This window comes from Larimichthys crocea, chromosome X (genome assembly GCF_000972845.2).
Source record: "Larimichthys crocea isolate SSNF chromosome X, L_crocea_2.0, whole genome shotgun sequence".
NCBI lineage: Eukaryota > Metazoa > Chordata > Actinopteri > Sciaenidae > Larimichthys > Larimichthys crocea.
The window spans coordinates 20,959,905-20,981,830 of NC_040020.1; the positions used below are offsets into that span (position 1 = coordinate 20,959,905).

A 21,926-nucleotide genomic window follows, 5' to 3' on the forward strand; every position below is an offset into this window, starting at 1 on the left:
AGAAAGGAGTCATCATTTTGTTTTCGGGCGCATGACTTCAGTATTTCTAAAACACTGGCTACGACGTTGCATGATTGCTTTAATAAGCTAAATGAAATGAAATAAAGAAACAACAACGGGAGTGTGTGATTTACAATAAAAGGCTCCAAGACATTCAAACAACGTCCTTTGAACATGTTTTATTCACATATTTTGAAATCACATTTTTTACCTTTGTCATGTTATTGGTGCAGCGGTCCCTGAAGGCCCATGAGTCACAGTTTTGATACCGCTCACCGGCTTATTTTCTAGCTACAGAAGCCGACAAATGCTGTTGTCAATCAGCCTGTCGAGACGCACCTCCTTTCCAGTTGGGAGCGCACCGGGGCTTCGCATCTGGATTTTACGCGTCGGTCGGTCCACGCCTACAAAGACTTGTCGCCTCCCCCGCTGCAAGCCCGCACACTCGGCTCCGGGCTTTTTCACGGCGGAGACCTGTCGTCCTCTCCCCCACCCCTCTCCTCCTCCTTCCTTTTTTTTTTCTTCTACATCTCCTTTAATTTGTCAAATCTCGTCTCTCTTTCCGTTCAATGGCCGTCCGTGGCGTGATTTGCATTCAGCAGCGCAATAGTTAATGAGTGCCGGATGCGCCCTCACTCCAGCAGACCGCTACAGTACGAAGATGGCGTCGGAGGGAGCCAGCGGAGAGCAGCCTCCTCCGGTACAAACACTGGCAACCGCCGTGCTGGGAAGTGTCGACACGGTAAGACATGAGGGTTCAATAAAACGCAAAAGCGGTGCGGGTGTTTTTGTCGGTGTGGCGGTGATGTAGTCTCGAGCGGGGAGCGGGAGAAATGCAGTGCGCATCTATTTCGCTCGTGAAGCAACAGCGGTGGCCAGCGGGAGCCTCGCGACACTGTCTGGAGAAAAACAAGAGGCTCGTGTTCGTTTTTTTTTGTTGTGTTTTTTTATGGGGTTGATAAATGAGTCAGAAATGCGCTGCCACGGCTCCCAGCCAGGCAGACTGAGGTGTTTTCTTAAATATGAACATCACTGCTGATTCTTTTGTTCGCCTCCACCGGCTGCTTTGAGCAGTCATCCCGCCGTTGTAGCGTTTATCCTGCGCCTGCTTTGGAGAGGAACCGTCGCTGGCTACACACAGGTTGTAGCTCATACAGTAAATGGGTTAATACGCAGAGACTTAAAGCGAGCCGGCTGCAGGGGGGTTAAATCTGACAGAGGGTTTCTGAAGGCTGCTGGTTGATGTATGCACCCTAAAGGTGAAATCCCAGCTTTTTTTTTTTTTTTTTTGGAAATGTTATAAATGATATTCACCTGGCCTGCGGGGCTGATGCTGGCATTAAAATGGTTAAATGGTCCATCTCCATCACTGAATCTTACATGGGTGCGATTCCTTCCACAGTTTTACACTGATGGTCAGTATTTCTTTCCAATGAGTCCTATTGTGGTCACTAACTTGGTTGACTTCACTTGTTTATACACACCTACTTGTGATGTCTCACACTTTGACCTTTCGCAGGTTGCAGCCTCCTCCTCACTCGCCACTTCCTCTGTGCAAATTGATCAATCTGTCGCCCAAATCGCCGGGAGGTCACAGAACCTTTTCCTTCCCGTGGCCGGCACCCATGATGCAACCTGTCACACTGTTGTTATCGACCCGTAAACCCAATGCAAATTGGGCCGTGACGCTTTTGAGTTTTTGTCCCCGCTCTGCTTTATTGAACTTAACCTCCGCATCCCTGAAATAACAACAACAACAACCAAAAAAGAAAGCACTTGTTTGGATGTGAGGTTGAAGAGGTAGGCTGGTGTAAATGCCTGGTGGAGGTTCTGGAGTAGAAAGCAGCCACAGTCCATGAAGTAGGTGGGTGGTGGTGGTGTGGGTGTCGAGGTGGGGAGGGTAGGTTTGAGCGGTGAGCTGAGGAGATGGTAGAGAAAGAGGTGGGAGAAGAGCTGCGGGGGTGGATGGAGGGCAGAGGCAGCATGGTGGAGGACGGTTGGGTGGGGGAAGTGGAGGCCCTGTTCACCAGACACCTTTCTAAATTGGTCTTAATTTCAGTGACTCAGCTGGCATAGCTGGGAGTACCGTGTCAGCCCCCCCCCACCCTCCTTTCCTGAGCGCACTCAGAACTGCCTTGAGGCTGCTTTACATGTAGCGTTGAGGTGAACAGGTGCTCCAGAGACATGGGAGCTGGGCAGCCTCCTCATCTCACCCGTCGCTCTGCCAGTGCACTCTTCCTTCTCCAAACGAAAGGGGGCTTCCGTCTCCATGGCCACCCGCCCCCCCCCAACCATCATGCCTGCAGTGGTTAAATAAAGCACTTTGCTCTTTGCTCACCCCTGTCAGACTCTCTGTTGTTGGCCCGAGGTGGGGGAAAGTTTCTCGTTTGTGAAAACTCTGAAGGACCGACCCCTCATGGTCCATGGGGGGGTCACAGGTCGGTGAAAGGCACTCAGCTTGTCACCTCCCATCCATTTACGATAATACATGTGTGTGTGCCACCCAGCACGTTTGCAGGCTGTTCTGTTCAAGTTAAAGGGAAACAATCTGGATATTAGTTTTGAGATTTGAGACCTGAGGATGTGGCAACAAGATGATGAAACATGGTGTAAACAAGCCTCTAGTTAGGGATGGGTTTGGCGGCATTTATCAGGTTTAAAAACAACTCACTGTTTACAACGTTACTCAAAGATGTCTGATCATCTGGTGTTGGATGAGAAGGCAGAAACTGTTTTTAATGTATGTTCCTATAACTTGAAGATGTAGGAATGTTAATTAAATGTATCTGACACATTAGAATAACAACTGTACTGACCAGCTACTTACTCCAAATGCTGAAGATCTTGATTCAAGATCTGATATGAACCCCTAGAGAAGTTGGTCTCTGTTGAACTGCAAAAACACACATTCGTGTTACAGAATGCCGTGTCTTTTCACTCACTAATACTCTTTGGCAGAACACCGCTGAGAGAGAACAGACAAAGGCTTTGTTCAGACCGTCTTGAAGATCTGATTTGGGAAACAAATCTTATTTGCCTGCAGACCGTCCACACCGTTATCACTGTGAGTGCGGTCACATCGGATTTGTGTATCCAGGCATCACCAACCTCAGCATGGGTGGTTGTTGTAACGATGTAGGTGTCAATAACTACGGTACTCTGATTCTGTCACTCTGGATTTTGTATTGCAATTGCGTGTTGCATTGCGAGTGTCGATTCCATTGTCAGGTCTGTTTGGAATCACATTTCAACTCTATAAACGTGGCTTTGATTTGCAGAAGTCCCATTTCATGTGTTCTTTCTAAAAATCAATCAATGCCAAAAAAAACAGCTTTGGCTGAACAAGGCCCCTGATATCTGTCAGCAACGGCTAAAATATAAAGCTGCTACCGCTGTTTTCCATTGCTCTTTGCTCATAAAAAGAGTGACGAGAGAAAATGCTTGATTAAAGTGTTGTTGCCTAACAAGTCCATGTATCTTGCTGGATCCAAAATGAAACTAGATATTGGAACCATTCCTTAGTGTAAACAGTTACCAAGTTTAGCCATATTTAGGTGAAACAACAAGTGAGCTGCCCCAGTTGGGTCAATCTGTGTGTGCACACAACTAACAGTTTTCATTTTTACTCTCGATTTCACTTCCACATAAGTTCATCAATATAGCACTATCATAACAGATAGGAACGATTGGTAAAACTCACACTCTGTGAGAAAACAGACCTTTAAATGTCGCTGAGCTTCTCGCTCTGCTCCATCTTAAGACCTTTCTTTAATGTCTGGCAGGACTATTGTGTAATGGAAGCCTGAGAGTGGTCACCGGTGGTTATGTGGGCTATGCTGCCATGTTGGAGGAGTGCCATCAACATGAGTGGCTGTAATGTCACCGCTTCATCTTCCTGACAACAAAATTTCTGTGCCCAGATACAGGGGGGGTTCAAATGACCGTGTAAACAAGTTGGAGAGGTCAATGAAGAAGATTAATTATAATTGAACAAGTTAATTAAAGGTCGGTCACCCAAATGAAAGAAAAATGCATCTTTTCAAATTCACCCCTCGTGCTATCTAACCCTGCAGAGCAATTTTTGCTTTAATATGTCCAGATTTAGAGATACGTCTCTGATAGTAACACTGCCACCACAATACAATGGAGGTGAATGGGGTTTTATTTGCTCTCATACAATGGTTGGTGTTGGTGCTGATGCTAACAGGATTAAGTGGCTTGGGTATCGGCCATGATGTAACTGATTGCATTCATTTATTCAGTTGCACTCATTCATTTAGAGAGGACTAGTTTTTAGTAGGTTTGGAAAATTCCAAGAACTTTCAAAGTTAGAAACTTTCCATGGGAATTAATGGGAATTTAGGGTAATTAATGGTAATAAACAGGAATGAACTGGAAATTTGAAGGTTGGCCCTTAACAGGGAATATAAAAATATATTTTAGCACAATCTTGAAAAAAAAACAACCAGATTTCATGCAAGTACACTTAAATAACAATGCTATTCCTCAATCACATGCGCATAGCGTACTGCTTACTGCAGGGCTATTGAGGCCATCAATCTTCTCTTATGATGCTAGCTTACTGCCAATTGCTAAAGTATCCCCAATTTCCAGTTAATTCCCATAAATTCCCATGGAAAGTTACTGGAAATTTGCTACCCCTTTGCAACCCTAGTGATGAAGCAATCCCAAGTCTGGTCATGTTCCTTATGTCAAAATTGCTCTAATGAAGTATTCACATTTTGTATGTGTTATTCTAGAAACAACGGTGGGAAAGTGTCTCAAAACCTGGACGAATTAAATCAAACCTGCCTGCACCAGGCTGGCCTCTAAAGAAAACAGTATATTTCATGGTAATTTAGTTAAAATGAAATGAACTTGGTGGCATTTCCCTCGTAACCATTGATAACCCCTCACAGTTGTCTATTTCCAGGCTGTCATATCACACAGTTTTGTGCTCGCAGTAGCAGGACGAGTGTGTGAGGAACTTACAGGCCAAAGAAAGCCAGCAGAGCACAGTAGAGGAGGAACTTGCACAGAGCGAGCGGTACCCTTCCCTCATGGCTCAGAGTGAAATGACACAGGCCTTATTAAGTGGACCGGGGCTAACAGCGAGCCTCTGAATGCTGGCCAGGCTGTCCGTGCCCTTGGCGCACGGCACATGGCTCATGGAACAAATTAGTGCTCGCTTCCCTCACCTGCTCACTGTGCAGAAATGCCAGAGAGAAGCAGCCCTCCACCACCCACCCCCCACCCTCCATTCACCTCACCTCACCCACCACCCGAGGCCCCATGACAGGACAGCGTAGCTCAGGGTTGCCGTCCATCAAGGCTGTCTGTGTCGTGTAATTCTCAGAGTGGTGAAAATGCTGCCGGGAAAAAGAGGGGGCTCAGGGATCGATTGGAAGGCTCGATGCGAATGAATCAATCCCTTGGAATCTCTCCTGCTTTTATTTCCAGACTCGGTGTGATGGCATCAGAATAAAAACGTGGTTTGACTAAACTGAAACATGTGATTGACGCAACACTTTCCAGCTCCTTCTTCTGAAAAGAAAAGGGTCCATATTTGAGACACAGACACAAATCTTCCTTTGTCTGAGTCTGAAGATAAAAACGTGAAGTGATTTTTCAGCACCTGTCTCCAGCTCTGGCTTTTCTGGCTAAAAAAATTCAATTTCTAAAGAAAAGCTTTTAAAGTAGAGAGTGTCCATCTGTATGTTCATGTGGATTTATTACTTGTGTTCTCGTTGTTGAGCATGAACTTTTCCCCCCTCACTGTGAGACGTCACAGGAGCATATAAAGGGCATGTAGAAGGCAGCAGCTTGTTGAATTCTCACAGCGGACTGTTTAAAGTTATATTCTGTGCCTTGGACCTCTGGAGACATGCAGGACTCCTTGATAAAATGGAATAATTCTGGCTGAGGTTTTGATGTAGGCTTAAATCAGACCTAAATAGCCGTCTGACAAGTGAATATTACCAGAACGAGCAGGTAGCAATCCGGCTGATGTGCACCAGAGGCCGGCCGCTCTTCGCCTCCTCCATTTGCTTCTCCCATCTTTGGCTTATTAAGGTTTTATTGAACAAATAGCCTGGTGAAAAGCTTCCAGATATTGGTAATGCAGCTGGATGTGGCTTTCCCAGCAGATGGCTGCAGTAGTCGCCAACACAGTAATTGGAAATTCTTCTTCTGCTGGGCTTGAGTGTTATCTTTTGGCTTCTCTATGTGAAGTTACATCATTTTTTTTTATTTTTTTTTTCTTCTACTGTACAGCCAAGAATTTCACTCATTTTCCTCACTTAGGTTTTGCTTTGAATGAGTACAGTCCCTTTTAAAGGTCCCTTAACACAACAATTTGACGCTGTGCTTTGGAATGCTGACTAACCAGACGCTGTTGTGAGATGTTCAGGGATGTGACAGGGGGAAAAAAAGCTGTCTTACTCTTAGGATACGGAGATGAATAAGATTCACTGCATTCTCTCAAAGTCATGCTGTCTTGAGAAAAATACCCTCTTGGTTTATTGTTGAATTTTACATCTTAACTCTAGAAAAGCCAAGCTGTCAAATTTCTATTGTTTTGAGTTAGTCACTAAACTCTTTGTCTATTTTTAGACCCATACACGCCATTTTAAACTCTAATCTTATTCTTTAAATTAACAACTAAACACTTATACAACAACTTGGTATTGGCAGTACTTGTTGCAAAATTAAGTGAAGGTAGCAATACCAAAACGTTATATTGTTATGTAGTTTCTGAAAACATGTGAAAAGACTTCACCAGTTTTCAGTCCCGGATTTTGTGGGCCGTCCTAAAAGGTGGCTTGATGACACGTTGACGCCACCCTGAGCATACCCCTGCACCCCTAGCAGAGAGATAATTAAGATTAATTCATCTCACTCAGTGTTTCAAAATTAGTCATGTCATTTTCTGAACTCATCTGATACGTTTCACTCACTTCAAAATGGCTGCTTGACTGCTCCTGTGTCAGTAAAACACATTTTTACTGATTTTTGACAGCTAATTTTATAAACTTATATTTTTTAATTTAAATTTGTCTGGGTTGTTAATAACACTTTCTTCTTTGGTCTAACAAACTCAGAACACATTTATTCTCTCATGGACTTGAAATGATTGTCATTATCAGTTATTGATATACTGGTGGTTTCACGTCTACATCTTGAGTAATTATTGTTGGTGAATTAACATGTAAGAAGTCTTTCAATGCAGATGGAACAATTTCTCATGTCTCACTATATACTTTTGAGAGTTGAGCTACAATAATGCAGCATTCTTATAAGCTAACCATGTTTGTTATGTAAAGTCGTAACTTGCAGAATAACTACTGACTTAAATTGTCACACACTATTACACACAAAACTGGCAGCCATAGAGATGTTTAAAAAATGTGGCTATGCCCCTCAAAATCTAATTCTGTAAATACATTTACTGTATTGTTATTGCAGAGTCAACATGTAAAGTCAGATGAAAAGAGAAATTTGGAGATCAAATTGACTTTACCCAAAAGAAGTCATGCCTTTGTCCTGTGACACACATACCAGAGGCAACACAGCCATTTTGCTTTTCATAAGTAGACCGGAAAAAGCTTTTAATTGACATGAAAGGAAGCACGAAGTGGTCTGGTCACTCCCAATTACAGTCATCTCCACTCGCTAGCCCTGTGGTTGCAACTGACCAAATAGGTGCTTAATGACCTAGCTTAATGTAATTAGACCTTAATAGCTTCGAGGAAGGACGGGACATCTAGCCAAATCTGAGGGCTGTACAAGTGAGACTGGTGGAGAATATGTGGTGCATGTAAGCAAATTTTCTTTGTGTTTGCTGGTGGAGGCTACCCATCATGGGTGCAGTATTTGTAGTTGTACAATCATTGTGTACAGTGTATAAGAATTTTAAGTGTGATGGGCAAATCTTTGAAATCAGACACTTGAGAGATAAAACACATACAAACTAGCCTCTGAATAGGACGTAATTTTTAGCAAGTGTCATGGCTGCAGGCCTCTGGGTTTGTTAGTTGGTTGATGACATAGTCCATAGTTAATTTGGTAGTCTTACATTTTGGTCCAAAGCGAAATATCTTTGAAACAACTAACGGATTGCCATGAAACTTTGAACATTCATAATCAAAAAAGGATGATCCAATTACATTTTTTTTTTTTTAAATGTTAGCATGGTGCACACCAGCAACAAAAGTTTAACTGTAACTGTTTAAAATACTTCATGAGTGGAAATAAATTCAATCTTTATTCAAAAATCTTTTTTTTTAATCCCTGCATCCTAAAACCTGGATATGCTCCAGAACAGTCATGGACAGCAGCACAGACAAACATAGTACTGTTTAATCTGCGTTGGGTTCTTGTGCGCAAACATTTCACTCAGGTGCCGTCAGCACATATATTTTATATTGTACAGACAGTAGCAAGGATGTTGTTCTAATAATACAAGCTGTAAGCATATTAGCGTGCTAATTTTAGCATGCCAATGAGCTAAATGCCAACATGTTAATGCAAGTTGTATAATATCAAATTAAAATGTAGCTGCAAGCAGCGATGGGGGGCCTAGCAGCATAGCAGGCCAGCCTATGCCTGCTCAGGAAGGTGTCATGAGTCCATACACCAAGTTTCGTGTCGATACATCAAGGCATCGCACAGATATTGGCGTACTTCCTGTTTGGCAGCTTTTCCAACGATTTGGATTGGCTGCTACGGGCAAACAGAAGTGAAATGAAAAGATCCACATGATAACTTTTGTGCGGCTTGGTCTGAAGATTCTATGTGTCAAGTCTCGTGGAAATCGGACAATGCTTTTAGAAGGTTTTTTGATAAAATTCAAAATGGTGGAAAATCCAATATGGCGCAAATCGACGTCATAGAGTTCGCTGAACTCGTCTTGAGCCAAGAATTCCAACGGTACCTTATTGGACCAATGGATCCAAAGTTATGAAGCTGAATGCACATGCACTAGAGAGTTCAATGTATGGGCATGACAATTCTTGAGGATGAATACGTGTGCCAAAACTTTTCACCATGGCGTTCTAGGGGCTGCCATAGACTTCAATTGCAGCGGAAATGGATCAATAATAATAATGATAATAATAATAATAGGAAAAGATACTAACACAATAGAACAGTTAAAAACTCAACGCAAGCTATATCTAATTAGAAATGAACTGTTGGTTGTCCTGTATTGTCCTGTATGAGTCTGACTATTTGCTTCTGGCCGGTTTTGCAGAAATGTGAGTTCAACATGGATAACCTGAGCAAGCCAGAGCTGCTCACCCTGCTGAGTATCATGGAAGGAGAGCTGGAGGCCCGCGACCTGGTCATAGAGGCCCTGAGGGTGAGTCCAGACAACACACTAACACACTTCTGTACTCATTAGCTCAGCCTCCACCGTCTTAACCTTTTGTTTGGTTAAGTAAAATACAAGCCATTGGAGGAGCCTGCCTTTGTGAAACGCTTGAGATGAGACGATTAGCTGCAATTGTGACCCAGAATTGAGTTGGTATCACTTGGTTTAATGAATGATGAATGGTCACGACTGCCGCCAAATGAATGATATCAGAAAATCTGAATTGCTGGCTTTTCCCCAGAAATGTGCAGAATACTTGTGTGATCACGATGAAAGGCTCTGTCCCACTGTTTCTTTTTTTCCCTTTGTAATTACCCGCTGATAAGCAGACTCTCTAATTGCCTTTGTTGAATGGGAGCTGGCTGAGCGACTGGTTAGCATTTAGTTTCTTGCCAGAAAGGCCAGTGTGATCAAATGCTCGTGTCCACCCAGCACCACCTGCTTAGATAGCAGCGATAAACGGATGATTGATGTCCCTGGTCTTGACTCTTGTTGTTCCTCTGTGACTATTGAAAACCAATTAGGGAGGTGATGCTAGAAGGTGAAATAGTGTTTATTTGTGGCGAATGTTTGTCTGATAAACAAGGAAAGTTATTAACACTGCGATCACTGCTAAACTGTGTTTAGAGAATTCTGAGGATGGTAAGTTGATGCAAAAGTTGATGAGTTTAGAGAATTAAGAGCTGCAGCAGCTGATCCATAAGATTGACTTTTTTTACCCTTTTACCCTTTTTTTTTGGTTTCCAAATGTTTTATAGATTATTTTTGGGGCTTTTGAACCTTTTTTTTTTTTAAGATTATTTTTTTGGCCTTTTTATGCCTTTAATGATAGTACAGCTGAAGATAGGCAGGAAGCAGGGACAGAGAGAGGGGGGATGACACGCAGTAAATGGCCGTCCGATGCGCGATTCGAACCGGGGCCAGCTGCGGCGAGGACTGTGGCCTCCACACACAGGGCGGCCGCTTAACCCACTACGCTACCGACTTCCCTGCTTTTGAACCTTTTTAATTTAGATAGTGACAGCAAGGTAAGGAGAGAGGGGGGTGACATGCAGCAAAGGGCCACAGGTTGGAATTAAACCTTTATACATGGGGTCCAAACATGTTTCTAAATGTTTTAGCCAGTTTGACCTGTCTTAGTTGTTTGAGGATGACTTGCAGAACATCATAAGTCTTATACCAGGTGCAGCACTAAGTATTTTGAACTGCAGCAGATAGCACTAATAAAATGTCTTCAAATTCAGCAATATTGTGACAAGCCACATCATCTTTACCAAGACAACATTCCTACTTTTTAATTAGTTGAAGTTGCAGAAACACCTGTAGGACGTAGGATGATTAGAATCAGGTTTATTGCCAAGGACATTTTCACATACACAGTATTTGCCTTTTGGTGTATGACGATGAACTAACTTCAGTCATGGTTTTAAAGCAGAAATCCAACATCCTGCCCCAGTGTCACATCTTTTCAGTCATCATCCTAATCACTCCTTCTTGGTCCCAGGCCGATCTCCAAACCTTTATAAATGTTTAGACACCAGACCTGTAGGACAAATAAGAAATTGAAGCAGATGGTGTCATCAGAGCTTCCAGTGGTCACACATTGCAGGCCGAGGTGAGTGTTGAACTAAGCAGCTGACAGTCGGCAGGTGGACTTCCTCTCATTATGCTGTAGTCAGCTCTGCGTGGCGCGTTCTGCACTTCGTTTAAAACGTGTGAAATAAGACATGACCTGCTGTTAGTGCTGTCAGACTGCGACGTTATGAGAGCGTCTGAGTATTTACTGTCTACTGTCTTGGTGACTGAAGCCATTCTGCAGCGTGTGTGTGTATGTGTATTGAACGACCTACATAATGGCAGAGCGATGAAGGTTGGGATGAGTTTAGATGGATGATGTATCGATCTGTGAATGCTGATGTCACACAGGGGATGACTCCGTGGCGTCCTGGAGAGCCTGCGTGGCCCTCGTGTTAGAGGTTGCACGTTCTCCGAGGGGCGGGAATGCCGAGTTATTTCCGAACAAACTCTTGCATGTCTCCTCTCTCTCTGCAGTTCTGTATTTAGGTCAGGATCTGCGCCTCAGTTTGTCCACGCTCTACTTTAAGGCTGTCCTCTCAGGCTTTTTTTAATAGGCTGTTAATGTGCACTTGTTCAGAGAGACGTTCTTCTCAAATGCTACACCTTCTGTTTGAAGGATTGCTGCCTCAGTGTCTTAACTTTAACCACTATACACATGTTGTAGGGGTCGAACGGGTGACCTTTTGGTTGCATAACAGCAGTTCAAAGCTGTCCCTGCCTTGCAGACATTTTATTACAGTTTTCTTAATATTGAGCCCATGTGTGGCTTTACAGTCATCGATCTTGCTGATATTGAACAGCACTTTCTTTCTACAGCTTCTGCTTCAGGCAGTGAATTAAATCTTTATACTTTCTTTCTCACTTGTTTGCTCGCCCTTCTTTTTTCACTCAGGTTTATCTGTCTGTCCTTTTCGTTGCCTCGCTTTATTTAGATTTAGGACAGTCTGTGCCCTGATGTCACCTCTTTCAGGTCCCTTTGTGTTTCTGGTATTGGTTGTTTTTCTGTTCCACCCTCACCGCCACTTCACCCATGTTTTCTGCCGGCATTAAGAATCCCTGCAGACCTCATCTCCCCCGTGAATGGATATCCTATCCAGGTTTCAAAGAAATAAGCCTCCTCTCTGTGCCCTGACGGCTCTCACAAACACAATGAGCCTGTTTGTTCTGTCGCTGATAAGCCCCATCTGAAAGCGGGAGAGACAGAGGCAGGCAGGCAAGCAGGAGGAGGGACAGGGGATGAAGAATGGGGGGTAGAGAAATGAGAGAAAAAAAAAAAGCTGAGTTCAGAGTTATGTATATCTAGAGTGGGATGGCCAGATCGTCGGTTCAAATCAGAGCAAAGGTGATGGAGGGGCGGTTGAGATCCAGAACGAGAGGGTGAAAAACGGAGGCCTGATATCGTCTCTGACAAAGCGGGACAGTGTGTCAGAGACGATTAAACAGACTTCCTCATCCACTCGCTTTCCAGTTCTCTATCCACCACCACCCCTAAATAGCCAAAAGGAAAGCATCATCTGGCCACCAGCTGCAGGCATATCACTGTCACTGCACAGTGCTGTTCCTTTTTATATAATACAAATCAAAACCACAAATCAAGCTGTATAGCCTTATTAGTCAGCAAGTCCAAAGCACCTTGCAGTGGCACAGTTGCACAGAGCTACTCGGTGAACCGAACCATCAGGCCTGACAGTTTTATTGCAGGTCCTCAATCTGTAAACCAATTACCCCACCGTACCACTTTACCCCCCCACACCAAAAGCTTGGACCAAACTTTCATGGCTTGGCATGATCACAGCGATTGTTTGTTGTGGCGTTGGGGCTTTTATTAGTAGGCTTTGGTGCTGCAGATTAATTAGCGTGCGTGGCTAGAGCTGAGCTACCGTATCAGGTCTCATCCTAGAGAAAAAAGAAAGCCTGTAAGCAGATTAGCCAAACGACAGCGATATCACATGATTAGCACGGCCGACGGCTACACAAGTCACCCGTTCTTCTGTACCAAAAGAAAACATCTTTCAGATCAGTTTAACTTGTGTCAACAAGTCATACTTTTGAGGTGCATTTTCAAAATGCATGATTCAGGTGCAGATTTTGATTGTGAGTGATGGCTGATTACCCGCTTGAGTCTCAGTGGATAAACTCGCCAGCCAGAACCAAGAATAAGCCTTTGGCTGGTGGCCAATTACACAAAGAAATAGTTAGTAAAAGACGTGTGTGAAGCCTCTTCAGTGTTGATGTTGTGCAGAGAATAAAAGGAGAAAATCTCAAGGTCATTAAAGCTCTTTTTTTTCTTCATGTCCTTGATATTACAAAGACTCTGCCATTCCCACACAGACGAGAAATAAATCTTTGTAAGCCACTGGGGAAAAAATAGCCACCAGTCAAGTAACATTTTGCTCCGCACAAACATTTGTCCTTTTCTTCACCAGTTAACTCTTTACTTCTGCTGTCGGCTTTGTTCTCAGGTAGTTGAGTTGTCTGCCCTGGCATGCTTGAGATGTCCCCCTTTAATTCTATAGGGGAGGGTTGAAAGCTTTGAGGTTCAACCAAACAGTCGATGTGCAGATGAAGAACCAAAACAACAAGCTAATAGAAGCTAAAAGATACTAAAAGCCAGAAAGGGCTGCAAACATTGGTGTTAATTTTCACTGAGGTCAGGATTCCAATCATTTCATTGAATTATAATATATAAAAATGAAACTTAAGGGAGGTATAACAAATGATCTAAGCAAACTAAAACACAAACTGTGCTTTAAGATGTCCTGCACAGTTGGACAGTTTGTAGGTGTTGGGTAGTTATGTTCTGTGAGCCTTGGTCTCAGTAGGAGAGGAGAACCGTACAGACGGAGGTGTCCAGATTGGACGTCTGTGCTTTTGTGAAAAAGACCTGATGGGATGATTTCACTGGCAGGGAGTGTTCAGTGGAAGGCCAGTGGAAATCATCTTGTCTGTAGACGAGCACTAGATGAGATACAAAAAGGCAGCCTCTTGCCTTGCATGAGCTCAAAGCTTTGTGTTGAGCACATCATTTCCATACTTATTTACATCATTACACATGGTGCAGTTATTTTCTGACTTCGCCTATATGCTGTCGCACGATGGCGCAGTTGATTAGATTTGGAGGCCATTAGACGATCAGCCTTTCCACCATTTTGTTTTTCAGACCTTTTAGATGTAGTATTCGGAGGAGCCGGTAATATGGTTTGTCATGTTTAGAGCTGAAACTGACAATTATATTTAGTATCAAAAAAATCTGTTGACTATTACTTTAATTAATTGTCAGAAAATCGTACAAAAACGCTTGTCACAAGTTCCCAGAACCCAACATGACGTCTTTAAATTGGCCCAGTTGGTTGTTGCCCTGCTGTTTCTCTAAAATTGAATCTTTCTTGAACATCCCGTGCCCCTCATGTCCTTGAGAAATAATGCGCAGCGCCACTACTTGATGGATGGCATCTTGTTGCATTTCCAGTACATTAATGGTTCTGTTCAGCTTGACAAGTAGCAATAAGCACTTTCAGCAACACTGTATTGACTATATAAAGTACTGGTAACTGTGCAATGGTTGGCGGTAGCATTTTTGTTGCAAGTGCATGCTTGATATATTACAGCCAGTGTTTTTAGTCCTGAATAAACCATAAACAAATGTGTTTTCTCTGTCTTGAGGTGCATTGGGGTAACATCCCCACAGACTGGGAATCCAGATGGTCCAGGTCAGTGTTTATGCCCACCAGCGGGCAGGCCTCCACGGGAGATCATGTGATCCGCTATATGACGACTCAAAGAGCCTATGGAGCTGCTGTCAGCACGGTGCTTGTACACGCTTAGCACAACACAACACATGCCCCGAGCCATCAGGCTTTCTCCAGCGTCACGTTATCTCCGACCATCTAGCTATTTAAGGCATGCCCTGTTGCTGGGCTTTTCCAGCTCTACCACCCCCTCCCAGCAAACACACACTCAGCAATGTTTGACTTCTTCTATATCTCTTGTTCATCTCTTTTTGTTCCCGTAAGTCTTTGTTTTTTGGGCGCCGTGCTTTCACTCAGCGTTGCTTACTCCCTCTTTCTTTCCGTCTGTCTGTTTTATCTCATCGGGCAGACAGAGTGGCAGCTCATTGCTCATCATTACCGTCTTTCTTGCGGCCTCTCTTCTGCCACATAAATCTTTTGAATCTTCTCTTGCTGTATCTCTCTCCCTTTCTCTGGGCTGCACAGCTAATCCGAAATATATTAAAAAAAAATCACAGTGCACTCCCTGAACCACAAGACGCTGCCATTTTTTTTTTCACTCTTGTAGAGAGGGATGTTTTAGAGAGTTCAATCATGTGCTGTGCAACATCTGCGACCCTCCAGAAAAAAATCTTCTCATTTCATTCAAACATAATACCGAGCAATGTTATCATCATCCACACCTGACCCATCTTTTTGGGGAGATTTTGGAAATGAAATTGGGATGAGAAAGCCCTTCAACCGAGACCTTATGTCTGCTCCCTGGAAGGGAGTGTGTTATGATTTCTAGTCAAACTATTGTCAAGGTAGTTTGCCAAGTAGATTTTTACTGTTTGACAATTTGGAATAATTTTGTTTTCAAAACCTGACACTAAGAGCTCACGACTATCAATATCTGTATATCTGAACATGCAAATTCTTACATAAAAGACGTCCTTTGTACACATTTATGTGCATCTTTGGCCTTCTCTTTTTGTCGTCTTTATGGTCCAAAACCAAGTCTTCACTTCTTGGATTAACCCTCTCTCCAGACACACACACAGGCCAATCAGCATCTTCCTCTGATCGGTCAGCTGCCTAGCAACCAGACCCCCTCTCAGCCTTCACAAGCTCCTAGGCTCGTGTTTCACTGCCACCCACTGACATGACACTAAGGAATGAGGCTACAAAGACTCAGAGAGTCAGCCCCCCCCCCAATTTTCAGGGGGAGTGGTGCGAGCCGTTAGTGGACGTCTCTGGAAAACCCGTTTTCTGTCTTTTCTTTTCGGTGGGGTGGTTTTTCAAGTGCTGTCAGTCAATTCAGAAGACGGGATTAGTCCCAGTGGGGTGGACTGTCTCAGAGTTGAAAGAGCATGTCTGAATGTGGGTATGTGAGTGTGTGTTTGTGTGTGTTTGATACATGTATAATGCATGTTGGGCTGCAAGGATTATTTTCATATTGGTAAATCTGTCTGTCTCCACAGGGTTGTGTGGTGGTGTGGGGCGATGCTGGGTTGTGTTTTTTTTTTTTTTTTTTTTTTTTTTTACTGCTATGAAACAATGAGAAAACAACTTTATTTCTCCAATTTTCCCTGACCTTTGCGATATCAGAGCTCCCTCACTCTCATTCGCTGTTTACATCGCTTGACCACCACTCTGTCTCTTTCTCTCTATTTTGCAGCACTAACTGTGAGCCAGACACTGACGGCAAATTAAAGGCAATTAAAAACATTTATGAATCTTAGCTCAAACTGTCAAACCAGGCGGTGTTCATCAATCATGAATCAAGATTCTGTTACTGCATTAGTTAAGAACTCTCCTCAGATGTGCACAGCTACAGTGCACTGTTTGATGGTGCCATCCTTAATGTTTAACTCAGGGTATTAAAACGGTTGTCCGCAAACCAGACATGAGGTTTGGACCAAGTCTTCTTAATTTTGACGCCATATTTCTGCTTTATATTTTGTGACCATTGCAACAGAAATAATTGTCACTCTAAAAACTTCAGTTAATATTTGTGTCTCATCAGCCTTCAGACTCTTTGATCTGTTACTCAAAGTGGATTTTCTTGATCCTGTTTCATTGCCCCACCGCAATCAACACGCTGCCATTGCTGCAGCCTTTCACATTATTTTAACATGATGTTGTTTTTTTGCAGTATGTGTATGTGGCTGCAAAAATAATGGTTCTTCAGGCACTCTGAGGCAGAGGTAGGAGAAAAGGTATACTATAAAGTCTTTATTAAGTCTGTTGCTCAGGGAGCCAAACAAATTTGACGCTTCATATGTGGGCATGTTTGAAGCAAGAAATAAATTGTTATCTATAATTATTATAAACAGCAAATTGCTATTGCACCTGTTTCTGGGATGGCATCATACTGTATGATATCAAGTGGTAATGGTTATTTATTTATGATGCTCATTACATTAATGTGCAATCCATCTGTTTAAATTATCACCACCTTGACGAGGACTTGGTGTGTTCTATACTGGATGGCATTTTAAACCATTAACCTGCTCGACTGGATAAAAGCTTCGACGTAATTGACTTTCTCTTCGCTCAGCGTACAAGTGCCTGAAGAACGTTTCCTGTGACTCATTTTTTTCATCTCAGAGAGCAACCGAAGGTTCTGAAAGACCGCAACATCTCCCCTCTGTTTATTTATATATATATATATATATATATATATATATATATATATATAATATATATATATATATTATATAATATATATATATTATAAATATATATAATATATATATATATATATAGTATATATATGTGTCCATGCTATGTGTGTGTCCTGTCTAAAAATCTTCACCATGAGTCGAAAGGATTGGTGAAGTGCTTAGGAAGTAGGTCATAGCAGCCATCTCTCTTAATCCTCTCTCTCTGACTGTAAACCCCCCTCCTCTCCCCTTTTTATAGAGGCCTATATTTCACTCTTCAGCCTCCCCTCTCTCTCTCTCTCTCCTCATTGCTGACATAATTATATAACATGTGCCGTTAGGTGGAAGCTTTTATCTTAAGTGCCTCACGGTGCTGCGAGTGCACACGTCTATAAACATGTGTGGCCCCGGTGGGAATCGAACCCCCAACCCCGACAGCAATCAACGCTTTTTGCTCTGCATGTTTTCCTCACACGGGGAATCTGTGGCACCTGACTGTATGTTTCTGTGTTTCTGGGTCAAAAATAAAATGAAGCACAGGAGTTTTTCCGGCCGGTTAGTTCTTTCAGAAAAACATTCACAGCGTTGTTGGTTATTTACTGTCGGAGGGAGAGCAGCAGCAGCAGCAGCAGCAGGAGGAGTAATGTGCTATGATCTGTCATGTTTAGAGCTGAAACTGACAATTATATTCAGTATCAATAAATCTGTTGATTAGTGCTGTAATTGTCAGAAAACCCAACATGACGTCTTTAAATTGCTTGTGTTGTCCAAAGTCGTGAAACAGAAAAGCAACAAATTCAACAGTTCTGGTCGGAACAAGCCTGAAAAAAGAAAAGAATCAACAACAAATGAGTGATAATTGATAAATACTGTCCTGTTGATTAACTAATTGATTAATCAACTCATTCTTTCCTTTAATAATCGAGTTGAAAGCTGCTATTTTGAGCATCTCTGTGGAAGAAAGTGATTATAGAAAGGACGTGAGAGCACCAATTTATAGGATAGAATAGGATTAACGCAGGGGAACCTATTGCGGGACAGAGTTGATACGACATTGTTTGGCCGACTTTCCTGAAGGTAGTTTTGATTTGCATATTTGATTGTTAATTATATTATCTGCTGGTCTTGAAAGTACCCTACATTTGAATCTAGTACATGATTAATGACTTTGAAGTAACACAGTTTGATTTAATGTTTGTGATATAGTATCTTAAATATTGTATTATTTCGTCATTCTGCTCAGCTCTTGCTCCTCATCTTTACATAGTGGATATTTTGATTTTTTTTGGGGGGATTTATTTCATGAAGCAGTCCACTTTTCTTTCTCGTCTTCCTCTTTCATCCTCTACCACTCTCTGTAACCCCCCTCCCTGCTTCTCTCTCAGAGTCTCTCGGCCAGTTGATTTAATGACATGGCTGCTGTTTGATGTGGGCTGAAAGCGCCATGAACACTCAAACTTACACACACACACACACACACACACACACACACACACACACACACACACACACACACACACACACACACACACACACACACACACACACACACACACACACACACACACAGCAGCTCCACGTGATGAGGGTGGGAATGAAACGGGAGATGGTGACACAGACGCAGAAATAGTCAGCTCTGCTTGCCTTACCTGATCCTGTATTATTGGAGCAAAACCTCTGAAGTACTCGTACAATGGAGTTTAAAAAATCGTGGAAAGAATTTGCACTCCTGTGAGAGGCATGAAACTGAATTTGGAAGATCTGGCCTGATCTAACCACTTTATTAGATCCACCTGTACAATGTAATGCAGTACAGTACAGCAGCTCTGCAAGAAGGTCGTATCTCAATGGTAACCCTAGATTTGTACACATTATTTCTGCATGTGGGAGAAGCCTGCTTTCAGCTCTTACTGCCAGAAAGCTGCTGTTCGTGTCCCGTGTCCCGCCAGGACATGAACCTGAGTAGTCTCGCATTTTCTCCTCATATGACTGCAGAGGCGCTTCAGACTCAATTAGATGAATATTTTGAAGCAGCTCCTGGTACTGCCAATCCAGTGGAGTGTTTCTGTGCAGAATCAAGTGCACATGCACAAGACCATCTAGCCACGAGCGTGCCACATAGCCTTTCTTTATGAAGCTTATAATGTTCAGTCTTTGTTAGAACTTTCTGAGAGGTGTTATTTCAACTAGTTTATAACTGAGGTTAAAGTTTGTTATGGCGTTGAACTGGACTACAAACGTGTTTCAAATATATTGACCCTTTCTAAATGGGGTTAGAAGAGTATCTCTGGAAGGCTGAGCCCCCAATAAAGTGGCCACTGAATGTATATCTATCACATAGCTCGACCCCAGCAGGTCCCATTTCAATTTTAGCTACTGTACATTTTGCTGCGGTGTGACTGACTGGTATACAGGAAGTAGTACAGGAATACTGTGAACACACACAGTGTAAAAATTTACTCACATCCATTTACACTCACTCCCTCACTCAAACACACTAGTACACAGTGCCTTTTAAGAGTGTGTGTGTGTGTGTGTGTGTGTGTGTGTGTGTGTGTCAGTCACACACTAATAGAGTGTGGGTGTTCAGCTGGAGCAGAATGAGAGCAGCAGCTGTGAGTGGCGGACTTCAAGTTACCAGAGAGAGAGCGAGAGAGAGGTGAACACTAAAAATATGAGGGACCCCGTTGTTCAATTTTTTAAATTTTTTTTTAATCTTTTCAGTGCGATCCTCTTTTCTTTTCATGATTTCTGCACATGAAATAATATTTGGTTGATCTGCTCGGCCTGTCCACCTGCTGCTGATGTTGCCAGAGGCAGCAGAGAGGAGCGTGGGAGTTTTCCAGCTGCAGCAGGAGCAGCTCAAAGGGAACACGGCAGATAAAACTTGACTGCTGTTAGTCATGGCAGAAATGAGAACAGATGCAATTAATATATAATCGTAAAATAAAACCTACTGTGACACTATGTCTGTCTGTAATGGTGTCACTAGTGACACAAGTGAGGTTTATTGCACCTCAAATGCAGCGTGACTGTATGTCTGATTGAATCTTTTCAGCTCAGCATCCCGTTTCCAATTACAATTTTTATTTATAAACACATTTCCAGATTAGTTTGAAGGGTTGTTAAACATTGATGTTCTAATTATGTATTATATGTTCTATGAATTGGAATAATTACCATAGAGCTAATCTGATGATCTGGCCGATGTACAAGTGTCTTTGTTATAGTTCTTTAATGAGCAAATTGAAGAAATTCTCAGTAAATAATCAGCCTGTATGTAGTACTTCGGGGTCAGCTTTACATGTTCAGTCTCTACACTTTACTGCAAATCACCTTTTTCAAATCTGTGGATTGCTTTATGGCACAAAACAGGAAGAGGAGGCCGTTTGTCTTAAGTAAAGTTTGTCTGAAGAAGTCATGGAGCTGATCATCAGTATACACATTTTTCAGTAACTGCAAATGAGGAGGCAACATCTTTTTTTCATGACTGGATATGCCGAGGATTATGGGAAATGTGCTAGGCCATAACAATGGGGGGTTAGGATTAGTACTGAGACGGTACCGATTTGTCACCCCTAACACATATCAGTCACGTGTAGCTGTAATTAAAATCAAAATGTTATGTTTTTTGTTTTTGCCAAAGCTAAAGGTTTCATTCACATGAGAGTCTAAACAAAATACACTTGTTAGATAATCTGTCATTTGTTCAAGTGCAGCATTTGTTCTAATCGCTGTATTAAGATAAACATGCTTTGGATATGTAATTTTAGCTGACTGGAAGCTATCCTAACTCGTTTTGTTACTTGATTCCTGTTTACAGACGGTTTCCTTAAATGATATCACAGATAATATCAAGGAGTAGTAGTCTTTTTATGCCTTAACTTTTTCAATAATGACCTCGTTTTCACAAACCTAAATGAGGACTGGATTCTTAGTTTTGTTCATAAAAAATCATCTCAATGATTTGGTGATGTTTCTTGTGCAATCGTTAGAGGCTTAAAATAGACGGGGAAATGAGAGAGTCTTGTGAAAGGTATACTTCAGGGGCTCTCAGCCTGCATCTGTTATCAGGTTCAAATGTTCATCCTCATCCCTGTTAAAGTGCCTCAGAGCACAAATGACCTGAACCGCCCACCCAGAAGTAGTCTAACACCTCAGGTGAATGTACTGTTTATGTGTGTGTCACAGAGCGGTTTGCCAAGAAGCACATTCGTTGAGTTTGTGTGTGAGATGGCGGCTGAGTCTCAATGTGTGAAATGATGGGAGGGTGTGTGTGTGAGGCTGCGAGAGGAAGAGATGCTCTAATCTAAATGTCAAAGACCGGCTTTGTTTCATTTCAAAATGGAGGATGTCACTGGTGTGGACTAGTGGGCTGAAGCCAGGTGAACACAGGATGTTCAATAATATGAAGTCTTTAAGCAATGCTAGCAGCCTGGCTGAAGGGATCCATCACTTTGGTTCAGGGTGAAATATCACAGCAGCTGTTGAGTGGATAATCATAACAGATATTCATGTATTAGCATATCTTAGCATGTCAACATGCTGTGTTAAGATGGTGACATCAGCGTGGTAGCATTAGCCTCACGGAGCGTTCCTGTT

General features: G+C 42.6%; 1 protein-coding gene across 1 annotated transcript in view; it reads left to right on the plus strand.

Moving 5' to 3' along the window:
- The first annotated feature begins 208 nt into the window (after window positions 1-208).
- cttnbp2 (cortactin binding protein 2) overlaps window positions 209-21,926 on the plus strand; it is a 91,346-nt gene continuing 69,628 nt past the window's right edge. Inside the window, exons 1-2 of the mRNA XM_010739159.3 lie at window positions 209-742; window positions 9,251-9,358. Coding sequence (XP_010737461.3) covers window positions 614-742; window positions 9,251-9,358 — 237 coding nt within the window. The 5' untranslated portion in view covers window positions 209-613. The remainder of the gene's footprint in view (window positions 743-9,250; window positions 9,359-21,926) is intronic.